General features: G+C 46.5%; 1 protein-coding gene across 1 annotated transcript; it reads left to right on the plus strand.

Moving 5' to 3' along the window:
• The first annotated feature begins 535 nt into the window (after nucleotides 1-535).
• Nucleotides 536-3,337, plus strand: TCL1A (TCL1 family AKT coactivator A). The gene is made up of 3 exons (XM_073212251.1): nucleotides 536-709; nucleotides 2,711-2,881; nucleotides 3,284-3,337. The coding sequence occupies exons 1-3, from the start codon at nucleotides 590-592 to the stop codon at nucleotides 3,335-3,337; spliced, it is 345 nt and encodes a 114-aa protein (XP_073068352.1). The 5' UTR covers nucleotides 536-589.
• Nucleotides 3,338-18,942: the final 15,605 nt, after the last annotated feature.

Below are 18,942 nucleotides of genomic sequence, written 5' to 3' on the forward strand. Positions count from 1 at the left end.
GGTGAGCCGGGAAAGCCCAGGCCCGGATAGGGCTCTCTCCAGACGTGGAGGATGCCCTGGCTCTCAATTGCCTGGCGTTGACTGTGAGTTCTGGGCAGAGGCTCGGAGAACCGTCCGGGGAGCCACACACAGTGGCTGACTTCGACAGTGGGCCCTGGCGTCAAGCGGTGCAGAGGACATGGGTGCCTCCTGGCAGAAGAAAGGGTCGCGGCACAGATCAGGGCGTTTCCCCAGCTGTGGGAAGTGGGGGGCGGGGGCTGAGGCTGGCTAGAGGCCTAGAGGAAGTCCTAGGTCTGTGGGGCTGGGGCCGGGGCTGTACTCCACACGCTGCCTGGGGTCAGTGTGCAAGGAAAGCCTGGCAACCAGGCCCGCTGCGGATCCTCGGGATCACACCCAAAGGTCGGGCGCCCCGCCCCGCGTTCACTCGCGCCCCGCCCCCTGCCTTGCGCCACGCCCCTTCCGCACGTCCGGTCTCCGCCCACCCTGCCGCCCGGGGGCGCCCGCGCGCGCCGTCTCGTTGTAAAGCGTCCCGCTGCGTCCGGCCAGCTGGCGAGGGTGGGCTCCCGCTGCTGGGCGCGCCCGAGGTGCCATGGGCGAGCTCCCGTTCTCCCGGGCGCACAGCAGCCTGCACCCGGACCACCTGTGGATCTGGGAAAGGGCCGTGTATGTGGACGAGAACCAGCGCACCTGGCTGCCCATAACCATCGAGGTACAGCCGCCTGGGGCCGGGCCGGGCGGGACAGCACGGGCCCCACCACCGACCGCCCTGAATTCCCAACCGATTGTGATGCACCACTGCCCTAGAGCCTGGAACATCTCATACCTCCTCTGTGCTTAGGAAGGAACAAACTTCATGCTTAATACAGGAATGCAAAAGCCAGGATTGAATAAAAGCGGACCGTTTTATGTGTGAAGCTTTAAAGTGGGTTATTGTTAGCTTTTTAAAATACGTATATAACTCTCTGTCAAGTACTTACCATCAGAGTGTGGGGTTCCGCAAAGAAAGTTAGGTGAAAAATGTTGAAGCTCTTTCCACATATAAACCGAAGTGAGAAAGTGTAAAACAAATTTAAAATATATACTTTTAGAACATCTGTGCCACGTAACAGCAAACAGCAAAAAGCTATTGCGTAGTGACTAGGTCCCCATTATACAGATGTGGAAACAGGCATAAAATGGGCATTAGTAGGTAATGCAAGTAATGGGCTTGGGATTACAAGCTCTTAACCACCATCTATATTTGCATCTTAATTGGCATTTTAAAAAAACTTAATATACGTATATATGCTTTTAAAAAATCAAGTACTACTTTTTAAAATCAAGTATTTGAGGAAAATTTAAATGAGGATCTTTTTTTAGTCTTTGGGGAATATCTCCCAACATGACACTGAAACCACAAAGCAGAATATTTCACATAATCATGTAAATTCTGCACAAAACAATCCTGGTTTATAGACTTTGGGGCAGGATTTGCCCTATGTAGCTGAAAGGGCCAGTATTCTGAATATGTAAAGATGACTTTACATCAACAAAAAGATGAATAAGCAAACTAAAATGGTTGAAGGAAATGGAAGACTATATATACTGGCACTGCAAGAAGGTGATTTCCATGCTTCCACCTTGCAAGATGATCTGAATTTTTTTTGAACAGTGAGTTCTAATTTATTTCATAGAAAAAAATGTTAAAGCTGTTTCCACGTTGGAGTCACAGTCATTGAACAGACATGAGTGCCTAGTTTATATGCTAAGCATGATTCTAGGTTGTGGGGTTTGCAGTGAATGCCACAAAATCCCACTGCTTGAGAAGCTGACATTCTAGCGGGGGAGAAGGGCAAGAAAATAATTGAGGTGGGTGGTAAGCTGTGTAGGCTGAGAGGTGTGGGGTTCTGCCCGAGGAGTCTTAGTTTACATTTGCTTGTCATGCTTTTGTATATTGTTTTATTTGAAACCTTTCAGAACCTGTGTCTTCTGTGCATCATAGTGTTGGATTTTGCCGAAATTTGTCTCTGTAGACATCCTTTTGTACAGGGGCCTGCCTAAAAGAAGGGTGTAAGCCCCATGTAGATCTAGAGAAAGTTCCAGACAGAGGACAACAGGTGCAAGAGACTACTAGGAATGTGGCGTGTCCTGGAAATAGCAAGGAAGCCCGTGTGGTTGGAATGGGGTGAAGGCAAAGGACAGAATGTTAAGACATGAGGGAAGCAGGGGCCTGGTTACGTGAACCTGTGGGCCATGGGAAAGGTGTCCATTCCCTCTGCCTGTGATGAGAAGCCATTGGAGGGTTGAGTCGAAGAGTGACATGATTTTTAGATGCACACCTGGCTGCGGTGCTGAGAGCTGATCATAGGGCACAGACCACCAAGGTGGCGAGTTAGGAGGTTGTCACAATAGTGCGGGCGAGACATGACAGAGGGGCAGTGGTGGAGGTGGAGAAAAGTGGTCTGTCACTGATCCTGGGGTCCAAGGATGTCTTGTTTAAAAGGGGATATAAGACAAAAAGAAAATTCCTCCTCAGCTGAAACAGGCACCAAACCGCATAGTTAAGGAGGCACACAGGCCCCATGTCACACCCTGGCAACTAGAAGTTTGTCAGAAAGAAGTGGGCCTTCTGTGGCCCTGCCTACGGTGTCCAGCCAGAGGCCCCTTCTTGCTGGGAGCAGAGAAGCCCTGGGAGCTCGGGCCCTGAAGGTGTGCCCTGATCTCCTCTCAGACGGAGAGCGGCCTCCAAGTACTCATGCGGCAGGAAGACGTCCCCTTGGGGGTGGCTGTATGCCCCAGCCAGCTGGCCCCATGCCTGCTGCCTGCCATGTGGCAGCTCTACCCTGGCAGAAGATACAGAGGCTCAGACTCCAGTTTCTGGCGCATAGTGTACCACATTGAGGCAAGTGTGTGCGTCCCCTGGGACCCCTCGGGTCCTCTTGGCGAGCCCTGCTCCTCTCCCATGTGCTCACCCTTCCCCATGTCTGGCCTCTGCAGTATATCCCTCCATCTCTGCACCAAAAGCTAAAAAATGGAGGGAATTTACCGCTGCCCGTTTTAAAGAACTGCATTAGAGAGACACTTGAACTGAATGGTTGAGCCACCCTCTGAGGTCTCAACAGAAGCCCCTTGGACACAGGAGGCCCTCTGGTGGGCAGTCATGGGGTGAATGCTGGTGGGAGGAGAGGCCCCTGGGACCCCCATGCAGGTTTCCACCTGCTGCTGCAGGCCAGTGGAAGGCCCGGGAGCCAGGTCTGGGAGGGGAACTGTTAGGGCTCCAGCCCTAACCGCCTCTCTCTTGTAGTTCAGCGGCACGGAGGACATGCTTCTTGAGCAGCTGCCAGACCCAGACTGTTGAGTGACATGGTGAGCACCTTTGGGACCCAACACCCCTCAGTCCAGTGAGGCTGGGTCAGAACGAGGGAGCACTCTTTCTCCATCAAGGCCGTGCAGACTGACCCCCGCAACTGTGCTGCCTTCGAGGGGCCCGAGGTCTAGGGGCCCGTGCTCTTGCCTTTACCACTTTGGGAGCCAATAATTTTTAGGCTGGCCCTTTAATGACAGGAGTCCACATCTGTGCAGTGCCGCACAGGCTATAGATACTGGCACTTGATGATTGTAGCAACTGAGCCAGGTATCACTTGATTTTATAGATTACAAAAATGAGTTCTGAGGAAGCACCCACTTGTCCAGATCACAGAGCCAGGTTTCAAATCCAGGTCTTTGCACCAGGACTCTCACTCGGTTCATGATCAGCCCTGCCCTGGCTCCAGTGCAGGCCCTCCTCCACCCTTCTGGGACCAGCACTGAGCCCCAAGAGGCCCCTCTAGACTTGCCCCAGAAGCTGTGCCTCTGACCCCCCGTCCTCACCCACACCCTCCTTCGCCAGCCCTGCCCTCTGCCCTTGACTTCGTCCTCTCTTGTCCCCCAACCCCAGGTCTCCACTTGCTCTCTGAGCCCCAGGTCCTGCTGACCTGCTGTGGGAGTGTTGGAGCTGGTTCACCTACGCTTCCCAGCCCTGTGTGTTCTGTTCTGCTCCTTCTGCCCACCCCGCCTCTCCGGGGACCAGAAGGGAATGGAAGGCAGAGGATGAGCCCCCCAGGGCCTGCAGGACCTGCCTGCAGCCCCCCAGTCTGCCCCGGCTCATTGGCACTGAAGAGGACCTGGGTTGGTACGGCTTCCTCCAGGTGCCCCAGCCAGACCTACCCTTGGGTTGGCTCAGCTGCCTGATGGTTTTTGGCCTCTCTCTCTCTCTCCGTTCTGCCCCTCAGAGCAGCCGGTGCTGTGTGCTGCACATCTGGGACTGCTTCTCATTGTGTTCCCCAGCTCTGTGTACCTCTGGCTGTAAGGGAATCAGGCCTAGTCTACTGAGGCTAGGCCAGGCCTCAGAGCCCCTGGCCCAGCTGTCTCATGTGCATGCCTGCACACGACCATGCCTACAGAAGTCCCACCTGCCGAAGCTAGCTCAGGTACAGTTCACAGTAAGGCCTGACGGAAAACCAGGTTATGCTCAGGACTAAGAAGCCTGCTGGTCAGCGCTCCCAGCCTGTAGGTTAGCAGGAGGCCAGACAAGTGAATACTGTGCCCAGCACACTCAGGTTGCCCACTTGTGAAAAGATAGAGGTTGGAAGTTCCCCCTTTTCACAGGTGCCCATACACCTGGATGTTACGTGCTTACATGTAACGTGAGCTCTTTGTAGTGGTGCCTGATTAAATGTATGATAATTCATCTAACTTTGTGCTGAACCAGTGTCTGTCCTTGACCTAGATTCTAGGAGACAGAAGCAAGAACAGGCACTCACCAAATAAGAAACTTGGAAAGGGAGAGAATACTCATGAATTTAGCGTATTTCTTTTACTCAGGAAATAAGGCTGGAATTTTCTTTTTCTGTATAATCCAAGTGCTCAAAACTCCAGTCTTCTTCAAGTCCTGATTTGGGAATCATCAGATAAGTAACCTCAAGAAGTCTTTGTCAGCAGGTCCTGGCATTGCAGACCCGCTCTGTCTGGTCCTGCCTGCCTCGCCCTCCTGGCCCAGCCAGCTGTGTGTCCTCTCTGTTCTGGTACTCACCAGCCTCTGCCCTTCCATGCCCAGCTCTAATCCCGGCAGGGGTCCCTCTTCCCTAATACTGTCCCCAGACACCCAAGTCCCAACCAGAGTCCCTACCCCACCTCCCATGACCTGCAGTCACATCCCGGGCCATCCAGTTTTCTTACCTGGCACTAGACTGATAAGCACTGGGTACCACTGGTGACAGAGTTCATGTCTCTTGTGGTAACCCCATGGCCTTGCACAGTGCTTGGTAGTCTCAGAATTTGGTCTGCAGGAGCCCTTACTAGACAGACACCTCTTGGTGAGAATGCATCAGAATGTCAGAGCAGGAGAAACATCAGAGATCAGCTGGTGTCCTCATTTTAGGAACAGGCCCAGGAGGAAAGTTTTTGTTTGGGGCTGAATATTTGTGTCCCTCAAAATTCATGTTGAAGCACTATCCCCTATGTGCATTAGCAGGTGGGGCCTTTGGGAAGTGATTAGGTTGGGTTGAGGTCATGAGGATGGAGCCTCCCATGGCCCTTGTAAGAAAAGGAAGAGAAAGATTTCCCCTCACTTTCACCAAGGAAAAGCCATGTGAGAAGACAGCTGGCCCCAAGCCAGAACAAGGGTCTTCTCCAGGCACCAAATCTGCTAGCACCTTGATCTGGACTTCCCAGCCTACAGAACCATGAGGAATAAATGACTATTGGTTAAGCCACCCAATCTGCAGTAATTTTGTTAAAGTAGCATGAGCAGCCTAAGACAGTACTCGTTCAAAATCCTTTTCTTTATGATACCTTAGGAGCCCTTCTACAACTTCCTGTTTCTTCTATGGAAATTGGTCTGTTGAAGCTTTCGATCTTTACAGGGGTCAATTTTGGTTAAGTAAATTGTCCTACAAATCCTTAGATGTCCATTTCATCCAAGTCTTATATTTTATTTTCAGAGGTATTTACAATACTCTCATGACTTTTAACATTCCCTCTGGATGATTATTGACCCTTGTCATTTCTTATTTTGTATTTTTTGAGCTTTTTACCATTTAATAAAATTGTCTTTTTCCTTCCCTAAAGAACCAACTTTTTGATTCATTTATTCTATTGCTTTTTTTATATCTCATTGTTGACTATTTTTATGTTTAATTTTTTTGTTTTTCTTTGTCCCTTTTCTAGACATTTTAATTACATGCTTCATTTTTTTTCTCTTTAAGGTTTTAATAAATATTTTTTATAACAGCTTTATTAAAATATGATTGACATACCATACAATTCACATATTTAGATTGCAAGATATTACAATTCAGTTGTCGTTAGTATATTCACAGAGTTGTGTAACTATCACCATGATCAATTTTAGAACATTTTCTTTATTCCAAAGAGATACCTCATACCTACTAGCAGTCACCCCATATTACCCCAAAATTTCTCAGCCCCAGACAACCACTAATCCACTTTCTGTCCCTATAGATTTGCCTATTCTGTATATTTCACATAATGGAATCATATAATACATGGTCTTCTGTGACTGGATTCTTTAATATTTTGAAGGTCCATATGTGTCACAGCATATATTGGTATTTGATTCCTTTTTATGACTAAATAATTCTATCATATGGATTTACCAGATATTATGCATTCATGGACATCGGGGTTATTTCTACTTTGTGCCTATTATGAATAATGCTGCTGCAAACATTCACATACAAGTTTCTATATGAATGTACGTTCTCATTTCTCTTGGTTATATGCCTAAGAGTGGAATTGCTGGGCCATATGGTAACCTTCTTTTTTAACCTTTTGAAGAACTGTTAGATGATTTTCCAAAGTGGCTGCACATTCCTACCAGCAGTATGTGAGAGTTCCATTTTCTCCACTTCCTTGCCAACACTTGTTATTATCCAACTTTTTGATTCTAGCCATCTCTTAGGTTTAAAGTGGTGTCATTATAGTTGCCCTGGTGGCTAATGATATTTATACATTTTAATGTCCTTATTGACCATTTGCATACCTTCTTTGGAGAAATGCCTATTAAGATCCTTTGCCCATTTTTTCAACTGAGATAAAGACTTTCTAAGATGATTTTACTTTGTTAAAAAAAAATAAAAAGCATCAAGGAACAAACCAAATGCCACTGCCTTTTTATTTTTATTAACATAATTTAAACAGGGGGCAAAGAATGACTATTGGTCTGCAGCTAAAGAGATGAAGAATACTGCAAGAACAATTCAGTTTTCTCTATTAAAAAAAATCACGCAATTGACATATTTGAGGGGTTTGCCTTAAAAAACATGCCACATAATCACAAATAATTAGGTCAATTTTTGCTCTAAGTTACAGTTGCCTTTTTCCAACATTTCTAATTCCCTTGGAGACTCTTCAGCAGAGAGACCGGTACCTCCACTGCTGTTTGCTCTCAGCTACCTAAGAAAGAGTTTATCCAGGTGTTAATGCCCAGAAGGAAAAGATAACTTGAAAAACAACTGTACTGTTAGCTTTGTAGCTACGTAAAGGTCTTTGCATATGTAAAGAAAAAGAATAAAACTTGTATATTATGCATTTTCATTCTCCCATTTCACCATATCCTGAATTTCAATTTTAATTTCGGTTTTTAGTATTTTAAATGCACGTAGCTCCTTCAGTTTTAAGACTTGAGGTCACTGGGCCCCTTGCTGGCAGTGCAAGGCTGAAGGTGTGCAACATGGGACAAAGTCTCATGAGGCTGGGGTCTGAGTCACATCGACCTCTATCCCCTAACCTGAGGTGGTAATCATGCCAGTCCCATTCTGCACCTTGGCCACCTCCTCACTATAGAAAGGGAGTTGGGCTAAAAAGTAATGACCTTGTGCTAGTTAGTGTGACAGGTGGTCAGCACCGAGTATCTCCTTGTAGCCTCATAAAGAAGTAAGAAGAAACAGGCTCAGAGATGCAGTACTCACCCAAAGTTAGTAAGTGGTGTGGCCCAGATGTTGCCAGGATCTGTCCTGTCCTGGCCTCCAGTATTCCTTTATTCAACTCAGTCTGTGGCCCTGAGCAAGGTGCAGCAGACGGAGAGCTCCGTGTCGCTCCAGCCCAGAAGGAAGTACTCCCAGGGCAGCGGTCAGGATACAGGACAGGCTGCCCGTGGATGAACCAGGCCACAAGCCCTCTGAGGAGGTGGCGCTCCAGCTGAGCCAGAGAGCTGGGAGGGTGCCAGCTGTTCTAAGCGCTGAGGGATGGCTCCTCAGTCTGGGAGCAGTCAGCATATCTGGCAGGGAGAGAAAGAGCCCTGCGTTCCTGAGTGTGAATCAACAGTCAGGACAGGGCCTCATTGGCCAGGATGAGAATTTCACGGTAAGGGCCCTGGGAGGCCAGGAAGTGGTGACATGGCCTTGTTCGGCAGGAAAACTGATATGAGTGGGGTGGAAAGAAAATAAGGCCAGCACAACATCGAAAAAACTAAGGACAACAAATGCTGGTGAGGATGTGGAGAAAGGAGAACCCACCTACACTGCTGGTGGGAATATAAGCTAGTTCAACCATTATAGAAAGCAGTATGGAGGTTCCTCAAAAAACTAAAAATAGAAATACCATTTGACCCCAGAATCCCACTCCTTGGAATTTACCCAAAGAATACAACTTCTCAGATTCAAAAAGACATATGTACCCCTATGTTTATTGTAGCACTTTTTACAATAGCCAAGATATGGAAGCAACCTAAGTGTCCATCAGTAGATGACTGGATAAAGAAGATGTGGTACATATATGCAATGGAATACTATTCAGCCATAAGAAAGAAACAAATCCTACCATTTGCAACAACATGGATGGAGCTGGAGGACATTATGCTCAGTGAAATAAGCCAGGTGGAAAAAGACAAATACCAAATGATTTCCCTCATTTATGGAGTATAACAATGAAGCAAAACTCAAGGAACAAAATGGCAGCAGACTCACAGACTGCAAGAATGAACTAGTGGTAACCAAAGGGGAGGGGTGTGGGAGGGCGGGTGGGGAGGGAGGGAGAAGGGGACTGAGGGGCATTATGTTTAGTACACATGGTGTGGGGGGGTCATGGGGAGAACAGTGTAGCACAGAGAAGGCACATAGTGGATCCGTGGCATCTTACTACACTGATGGACAGTGACTGCATTGGGGTGTGGGTGGGGACTTGATAATATGGGTAAATGTAGTAACCACATTGTTTTTTCATGTGAAACCTTCATAAGAGTGTATATCAATCATACCTAATAAAAAATTCTTTTTAAAAAAACCTGAAAAAAGAGAAGAAAAGAAAAGAAGGCCAGTAAAGCCCACTAGAAGGGACTCAAAGAGTTAACAAGTAAAAAATAGAAAGCTCAGAAGGCCAGGAGCAACTTGGCCTAGAAGTTTGAATACTCCCCAGATAAAGAAAGTATCTCAGCACAGCATAGGTTTTCACTGTGTCGATTAGAACATACCATTGTAAGATTTACTTTAGTGCCTGCTAAAAGGCCCAGCTTATTCAGGAAGAATTCTATCTTAAAGCTAAAATAGCATCTTAATCAAACAGACAATAACTCAGGGCAGACAGTCTTAACTGATATGCTTCCAGACAGAAGCTGATATCCTGGAAAGGAATCAAAGCAGTATATTTCTTGTGTTAAAAAAAAGAAGAAACTTAATGTCTTATCAAAGATGAACATTCTGGGACAATTTGGCCAGTCTGCACCTGGCCCTTTGTCCCTTTCCCGAAAATCCTCAACGGCCTATAAAACTCCAGACCCTAAACCTTTCAGTGCACACCTCTCTCTGAGGTCGCCTACACTTTCTAAGTGCGTAACTTTAATAAAACTCTTTATCAACCTTTCAGTGTGTACCTCTCTCTGAGGTTGCCTGCACCTTCTAAGTGCATAGACTTAAACTCTCTCTCTTAAACCTTTTAGGGCGCCTCTCCTCCCTGAGGTCATCTGCACTTTTTCTTTCTTAAAGTAACTTTAAATAAAACTTTCACTGTGCTGCACTACTGTGTCTCTGCCCTTCAGTTCTTTGTTGCGGCAGGGACAAGAACCAAGGAAAATACTCAACGCTCCCCCAACAGCCTGACTCACCTGTTGCTGCTGTGTGGAGCCTGAACTGCATATAGAGGGACAGGAGTGGATGCAGAAAAGCCGGTTCAGGATCTAGGTCATAGTCAGCAGACCTTCTATAGAGAGAGGGCCAGGTAGTAGATATTTTTCACTTTATGGGCTATAACGGTCTGTTATACCTATTCAGCTCTGCCACTGTTATGTGGAGAGCAACTATAGACAATTCATAAGTAAAGAGTATGGCTCTGTTCTAACAAAACTTTATTTATAAAAATAGGTGACAGGCCAGATTTTGGCCTGTGGGCTATAGTTTGCCAATCTCTGGTCTAACTGCTGAACTTGAGCACAAAGAACTGACAGCGAAGGTATTTAGGTAAGTGGGGGGAGAACTACCTGTAATTATTTTTGGATGGGCTGTATTTATTTTTCAATTCCTTAATATGAACTTTAATCGCACAAGTGAGACATCAGGACATTCTCCTTGTAAGAAAATACATCACAAATTCATTTCAGCACACCCTGAGCCTGGAGCCGATCCCAGGAGTACGAGCCGCTGTTTGTAGTTTGGGGTGTATCATTTTAGACAGTTCTGCTCTGTATTTCTATTTATATATGTACCTGATGAACCATGGCAGCATTTTAGGAGGTCTTACTTGGGAGGGACAGCGGGATGTAAAGGGTACCCTGCTAAGGGAGGTGCTGCACGTCTCCCTTGCCTCCTCTCATATCCTCCTGCTAGGAAGGTCACGTGGCCCCTGGTAGGCTCCACAGCCTCTGGAGAAGGCATGTACTGCTCCTGGGCCTGCTGCTCTGATCCACCTCGTTGGTAACGCTGAGGGCTGCCTTTATTTCTCTTGGGTCACTTGGTCCTGATGGCAGAACAGGTCTGTTGCAGAGCCTGTTCTTTGGGCCCCACTCCAAGCAGTGATGTAGCTTAGAGGAGAGGTCCTGTCATACCACAAACCACAGGACCCTAAAAACTTCCCCGAAGTGGCTGCCGTGAACCTTCAAGGCAGCATGGACAAGGTGGGGGGTCTGGCTCCCATTCTGGACACACATGCATCTTATGAGGGCAGCTAGGTGCATGCCACTTCCACCCACCAGGCCTCATAGCATGAAGCCTTCAGGGTAGTGGACCAACATGATGCCCTATGGAACGCCAAGGTCCCAGTTCCCTGCAGACTTTGCTGTAACAGAGAGCAAGAGAGTTAATATACCTGGGGCAAGATGACTATGTGCTGCTGGCCTTCCCGAATAAAGGCAAACCGTTTTTATCCTTCCACTCATGGGGATTAAGAATGCACTGGGAAGACCAGTAGCCATACAGCAACAATGACAAACTGTTGAATGGTTTCAGTAAAAATACTGTATTTGGCATGACAGTTGTGTTTGGGCTACCATCTGATTAAATTTAGGAGTCCACCATCACCTAGTGCTGCTATGGACTGATTGTCACCCTAACATTCCTGTGTTGAAACCCTAACCCCAGTGCAATGGCATTTAGAGACGTGGCTTCTGGGAGGTATTTAGATCACGGGGGTAGAGCTCTCTCCATGGCATTAGTGGCCTTACAAGAAGAGACACCAGCCCACTTGCTTCCTCTCTTTCTCTCTGCCACATGAGGACACAGCAGGACAGCCATCTGCGAACCAAGAAGAAGATTCAAACCCAAAGCCAGATCTGCTGATGCCTCGATCCCGGGTGTCCCAGCCTCCAGAACCATCAGAAAAAAATGTGTGCTGTTCAAGCTGCCTGGTCTATGGAATCCTGTTACAACAGCACAAATTGATCAAGACAACCTCTCTCCATTCTTTTTTTCCCCAGGAGTCAAACTGTTGGATTGAGTAGCAACCACCTATTGACAGGAATCTCCCCACTCCTTTAAATCTTGTTTTCTGACATGAATCTCTGTAATTCCTCTCAGGATACAGCTTTGCTTCTGATATATTGTATAAGCCAGGGGTAGGGGTGACAGGAGTAGGTGGGACAGGTCCAGGAGGACCCACTTGGCCCCTCCTCCTGTTACTGTGATGGCTGTCACTCCACAGGTCAGCGAACCAGTGTGAGTGCTTCCAGATGCTAAATACATCCCAAGTCTGCATTCAGGGGCCAGGGAGATGACCACAAGGTGGCTCCATCTTCCCCTAAGAGCTAGTCTTGGCCAGGTTCCGTTTATCACTTCACTCCCCTAAGTCCCCACTCTAACTAGATGACCAGGACAGGGTGCTTCATGTCTCCTGGTATCAGTGTCAGCTAAAACCTCATGCCCAGCAGCCCTCCAAAAGTCCAGAGCTGTGAGAAAAGAAAATTCCCCCTCCATACTTGTCTTTTATATGAGGAGGCTTAGGAAAATGCCCAGCCCAGAGTAGCTGCCGTAAAAGTTTCCTATATTATCATCATCAGTGCCCTACATATTTACTGGGTCAACTGCTCCTCAAGCTTAACTCAAAAAAAGAAGGTGAAGATGAGCATAACGTTTTAGGGGTGAGAAAGTGGAATTCCCATTTGAGATCTTTTGTTTTCTCAGTAATGTTTGAGGCAAGGACATCAGCTGAGAGTGAGGAGAGGAAGAAGTCCTAAGTTTGAGAAAAGAGGGAATGAAATAGCCATCTCGGCCCCAGTGAGAACAGCCTCAGGAAAGAAACACAATAGAATTGCTGAGTAGATCTCTGACCTTTTGAGATTTGCAGTCAGGAATGTAAAGCGAAAACTGTCAGTCTATGATTATTATTATTTTGTCGAGCAATATTTTTCTGCCAGGTTTAGAAAGTATGGCACATTGGGTTCAACCAACTTTGGCATTTTACCTGGAAAATAAGTCAGAAGGGGAAAAAAGTCTTGTCTATGCAAAGGTGTGTTTGAGACATAGAATCTAAGCTGATGAGGGTTTCATGAGGAATGGAAACAATTATAAGGGGTCTTTATATATTCAGAAAATAAGTCCTTTGCAAAATTCCCCCTACATACTTGTCTTTTTACTCTAATTAAGTTGCTTTGTTTTCTTGTTTTTCTCTTTTAGTATTTTTTTCCTGATAATGCAGAAATTTTTCATTTTTTATGCCATCGCATTTATTGCTTTTCATTTGTGGATTCAGGGTTTTGTGTTTTTCTTAGAAAGGACTTCTCTACAATGACCAATTTTCTTCATGTTTTCCAATTTGTTTAATGCATTATTCTATGTGCAGTTATTTTCTTATGAGAAATGATATAACGATTTAACCAAAAAAAATTTTTTCTACATAGCTAGCCAGTTGTCACAACACTGTTCATTGACTTTGCCAAGACTATGACATGCCAACTTGATCATATACTAAATTTTACAAGTTAGTTTGGGGAGATATTACATCTTTACAACATTAAGGCCTCCTATTTATGTAACTGACCAATGTTTACATAGCCCTATGTGCCACAAGCATTTTACAAAAGCTAACTCAGTTAATCCTCATAATATCCTTACGAGATGGCTGTTATTATTGTTGCCCCATCTTACAGATGAGGAAACTGAGGTACAGAGGTAAACTGCCCAGTTCACATCACTATTCTTTAAAGTGTCTTTCCATTTCTTTAAGCCTTGTTCTCTTGTCCCTCAATAGAATTTTAAAGTTGCTTTGTATATTTTAAATGTGATCTTCTATTTTATTTTTTCCTGACTCATGCCTATGTACAAGAAAACGGTTGGGTTGTTTACATTAAATTTATATTTACATTAAATTTATATACATTATTCAACTTATGAAAGTCTTTCATTGGTTCAAATACAGTTTGAGTGATATTTTCCTTTTGATAATTCAGACAGTCTGCCTTAAACCTCTAGAGTGTTATGTAACAAACAGCTCTGTTTATTTTTCAGCAGCTCCCCTCAACTCTCCACCATGAACAACAATGAAATAATTCCCTTACACTCCATCCTATCTCCCATTCTTATGGTCCACCACCAGTTCTGGTTGGTTTTGAATCTCGTTTCTTCTAGCAGTTACTTTTTTTTTCCTTTAAATAACATATTCCCAGCTCGGTTGCCTGGACTTTGCAACATTTTTGGAGAGAAACCCATGTAGTTACTCTGCCCCACCTTTTCCAGCCTCCTCTTCCCAATTTTTTTAGTATTTATAAATGTTATGTCATAAACTTTGTAACATAAAACAGTGTGATTATTTTTATAGGGTCACAGTTTGAAAAATGCTATATTCTGTGATAAGCAGAATTCCCCAAATATTGACTGATTTCCTAAGTAGATGCAATGCTTTGCACCAGACTTTTCTTTTCTAATAAAATATTGACACAGAAAAGCACAGAAACCCTAAATTCATAGTTGGGTGAATTTCACAAAGCAAACACACCCAAAGCACGGGCCCCAGACCAAGAACAGAACGCGTCTGGCCCCCGGAAGTGCACACATTTTCACAATCCCACCAAAACTCCATCTGTTCTCTACCACGGCTTCTCCATTCATGGCTTTTCACCAAGTCTTTTTCAAGAAAGGCTCATGCATGTAATACGCCTTTGGGCGACACGTTTGAAAATAGCTCTTGCTTTTGCATTTGTGCACGGTTTTTGTGGGTATTAAATTACTGTGTCCCATTTCTTTCCTGTGGCCTTTTTTTATGCCACCCTATTGCTTTCCTGCACTGCCCTGAGTTCCATGGAGAAGTCATAGGTTAGGGGGATCCTCTTTCCCTTAATGAATCACCAGATTTGGGTTGGCGGGTGGAGGAAGCCTGGATGCTGACAATATCACTCCTTTATCTTTAAGGTCCTAAAATCTTTGTAGGTCTCAGCACTGCAGCTTCTACAGCATTTTTCCCTGGGACACAACTGCACCCAAGCAACTATAGATATATTATCCCTTTATTTCAGGCAACCTTTCTTCATTAACTGTTTTGAATTTTTTTCCCCTCTTTTTCAGTCCCCCTCATTAAGGATATACAGAAGCCCCAGAAAATTCTCTAATCCTCTGGCTGCCACCACCACAGCTCTGCTAATGACTTCCCAAGCTATGAACTCAGCCCAGATCTTTCTCTAGGCCCACTCACCTGCTTTCGGGACATCTCAGCCTGGATACCCCACATGCACTGGAAACTCAACACCCAAAATCAGACTTGACACTTCGCTTCTTCTAGATCCCACCTGTGGAAGCTGCCCCTGGCTGCGGGTTCTCCTCCAGCTCCTGCCGCCGTCTTTCTGCCTTCTCACTGAGCAGCTTCACACAGAGCCCACACACGAGTCTCCACTCCCTCACCTGCCCTCCACCCGGCGTCCTGCTGCTGAAGTGCATCCATCGCAACTTCCTTCCCAGTGCGGAGAAATACGAATGGATAATTAAAACTTTACCATAAGTGCCAGCTGCTGCTTTTCTACACTAGAAACCATTTAAGATAAGCTTCAATTCAGCACAAAAGTTGACAGTAAGTAATAAAGTTTAATTAGCCAGTACTGGGAGGTAACTTTCATGGACCAGCATCCCTTCCACGAGCTAAATGACTGGACAGCAGAACCGTGGGCCGTATGCAGCCCTCTGTGCTCCCTGTGTGCAGTGGGCTGAGGCTCAGGTGTTGACAGCTCGCCCAGCACCTGACCTGCTCCAGGCCAAAGGGTCAGCAGGCCTGATGCCCATAAGGCATCTGAGTGCCAAGCCCGGGCCTGGCTCCCTCTCAAAGAAGCCTTTCACTACCTGCTTGAGGTAGTGTCCTGATGGTAAGTTTCTAATCATGGGCCTAGTGGGCATGGAGGGATGGGATTGGGGAGGGGCACTGAAAAATTGGCATGAGAGGCACAAAAGGCAAAGAACCCTGGCTCACAGCCAGCAGGGAAGCTGGCCCAGCACACAGATGGGCCTGGTGTGGTCCATCCAGGCAGGTTGCCCTCAATACAGAGCCAAGGGGCAGACAAAACCACTAGCCAAAGGAAAGGGGAAAAGCAGAGTGGGTAGGGGCCCAACTGCCCCCTGCTCCCGAAGGAGGCCATGCTAGGCGTACAAACAGAAGGGCAGGCATACCAGGATCCTCACTGAAGACCCACAGGGCCAGCAAGGCCTGAGAGAGGACAGGAGTCAGAGAACTGTGGGGAACTATGTTCAACCCAGGCAGTACCGGGGGAGGAGGCATGCCCCGGTTCCAGCCCCTTCCGGGCACCAGGCCCTGCCCTGGCCAGCTCAGGCTGCTGCGTGCCCCAGGGAGAAGGCCTCTGTGGGCCAGTGCAGCGTCCCTGAGTCCAGGGCCATTGATCTGACTTGTGCATCCCAATGCCATGGTCAAACCTAGAGATCCAGGCTTGCTGGATTTAAGCTTGATCGCTACTATTTCCAGGTTCTATGGCCATGGGGAAATCATTCCAACCCCCAGAGCCTCATTCTTCTCATCTGTAAAGTGGGACATCAATATGTATACCTTACAGGATTCTGGTGAGGCTTAAACAATGACCATTATTCAGTGAGATCACTTGCTTCGTGAATGAACCGTGGGGGACTATCCACAGTAAAATCCAAGCGGGGAGAAGGAGGGAGGATGGGTGGCTATGCATGAAAAGCTCAGGAAGCAGCATGGGGGAAGGAGACCAGCACTGTTCTCCTGTGAAGAGAAGCCTCCTTGCCTTTATCTGACCTCCAACTCAAGACGTGTGGGCCCTGACATACCAGCCCTGTGAGCCCTTCTGTTGTCCATCATTCCCAGGCCCCTGCTGTGTTAGGATCAGCTGCTCCATGGAGATGATCTACAGGACAGGGAGCAGTGGTCAGAGCCCCTGGAAAATGTGGGTCTGTCCAGCGGAAGCAGATGGGAACCTGGGCATGTGGATTTCAGCAGCCTGAGCTTGCTCCTGTCCCTCGCCCCACCTTGCACATGTGCAGTCACCGCTTGCCACCTGTCACCCTCACCGGGGGTGACTTTCTTGACCATGGTCCACCATTTCCCAGAGCCTGGAATCCGTTGCTCGCTGCCTTCTCCCAGGGTAGAGCTGCCACATGAAAGGCAGCCGGGACAGAGGCAGTTGGCTGGGGGACATGGGCTCTTGCGGGTGCACTGGCATCTGCCCCATGTGGCCAGTGATGCTAGGTTCAAGCTGAAGGGACCAGAGAGGAGGGGGCCCATCAGGGACACGGTTCCCCAGATGGTAGGACTGCACTACAACCACAGTCCAGCTGGTGGGCCGTCTGGGTGAGAAGTCAGATGTGCATGCTTTCAGAATCCCAGACCTAGAGCCATGGCAGCATCACCAGGGGGTTTCCTCTGGACCTGGGATGACTGATTCCTGCCCACCCCCTAGTATGGTCCTCCCACTGATCTGCACTCCACCTCACCCCATTGTACCCCCAAAAAGTTAACCACTGTTTCCACCTGTCAGCAACCTTGGGTCTGCACTGACTACTCTCCTGGGCCTCTGTCTCAGCCATTTCTGGTTTTTTAATGTTTTTGAATCCTCTTTTTAAAAATAAGCTATCCATAGACCTCAGGATCTAGGAGTGACAGATTGTCCAAAAAATACACATTGTAGTTTTGATCATGGCCTTCACATACTAACTGTAAACATAAGAAAGAAAAAAAATTGGCCAAATGCTATACAGAAAGGCATACAAGCAAAAGGGAAGGTCACCACTCAACTAAAACCAAAGCTCCATGTATTATACAACAAAATAGAAAGTTCTTTACAGAGTACTCTGAGTATTTGTCTTCTTTTCTCTGTGATAAATGTCTTTATGAATTAAGGGGGGTAGCCTTTTATCAGGCATACATGTTGCAAATAATTTTTCTCTTTTTTTTCTCACATTTTCCTAAGAGTTGATGTTTTAAATTATGTGGCAAAATCTCTTTCTGTTTGGGTTCTGGCTTTAGACGGAGCATGAGCAAAGCAAAGGCTGTGGGCCACATCTGGCCTACCACCTGCTTTTTAAAACAAAAAAAAGCATTATTATAAATAAAGGAATGCTCATTCCTTCACATGTTGTCTTGGGCTGCTTTCCCACTGCAAGGGTAGAGCTGAATAGTTGCTAGGGTCCCTGGGACTGGAAAGCTGAAATATGTACTATCAGACCATTTACAGAAAGTGTGCCGAGCCCTGTATGAAGTCATGCTCAGAAAGCTTTTGTCCATCCTAAGATTACATGTGAAAATACAGGTCTACTGTTAAGGACTAATCATGTCAAATAGGGGAGAAAATGCTCACTTTCCAGGTTCCTCTACCTCCATCCCTGACTACATTAATTGAAGAATTCATTCTTTTCCCACTGACCTCTTTTTTATGTTTTTTAAAAACTTACTAAAATACTTTCTCTAGAATTTTTTGCATGCTTTGTTTGATGCAGGTATGGGGAAGACTGAGTTCTACACCAAAATTTTTTTGGATTATCTCTTTGAAGATTCCTAGGAAGCGTTTTATATTGTTGAAAATGTCAATGAAGTGTTTATGATGCCTAAGTGGCGTTTCTAATACCTAGATAAGCTTTTACCATATTATACTGAGGTATTTATTTTATCCTCCAAAGATGGGCCAGGTTCTAAACCTCTAGTCCTGGGCAACTGTTTCCAACCCAAGTGATTATCATTGTCACCTGGGGAGCTTTTGACACTTACAGGGTCTTAGCCTCCACCCTCCCCTCCTGATTCAGTTTTAGGGTGGGATGCTAGAACACGTTGTCTGTCAACAGCTCTTCCAGGCCTCTCACGGGGTGAACTGTATCTGTGACTCACTTGACGTGGACGTATATTGCTCCCACTTTGCAAATTAAGAACCTAGAGCTGACATCACTTTTGCACTGTTGGTCCACCTGATGCTTCTAGGTTGCAATCCCTTGCTTGTGCTAGTCCTGCCTCCTTTCTGGTGCAGGAAAACTCCTACTCATCCTGCAGAGACCAGCTAAATATCTGCCCCTTCTGTGAAGCCTCGCAGCATGCTCT

The sequence above is a fragment of the Manis javanica genome, chromosome 8, assembly GCF_040802235.1.
Source record: "Manis javanica isolate MJ-LG chromosome 8, MJ_LKY, whole genome shotgun sequence".
Classification (NCBI taxonomy): Eukaryota; Metazoa; Chordata; class Mammalia; order Pholidota; family Manidae; genus Manis; species Manis javanica.

What these genes read in the sequence shown, in the direction of transcription:
- TCL1A (XM_073212251.1), top strand. Translation starts at nt 590, where the DNA reads ATGGGCGAGCTCCCGTTCTCCCGGGCGCACAGCAGCCTGCACCCGGAC. An exon ending in GGCTGCCCATAACCATCGAG is followed by an intron (nt 710 to 2,710) that starts GTACAGCCGCCT and finishes ATCTCCTCTCAG; the next exon opens with ACGGAGAGCGGCCTCCAAGT. An exon ending in GCATAGTGTACCACATTGAG is followed by an intron (nt 2,882 to 3,283) that starts GCAAGTGTGTGC and finishes TCTCTCTTGTAG; the next exon opens with TTCAGCGGCACGGAGGACAT.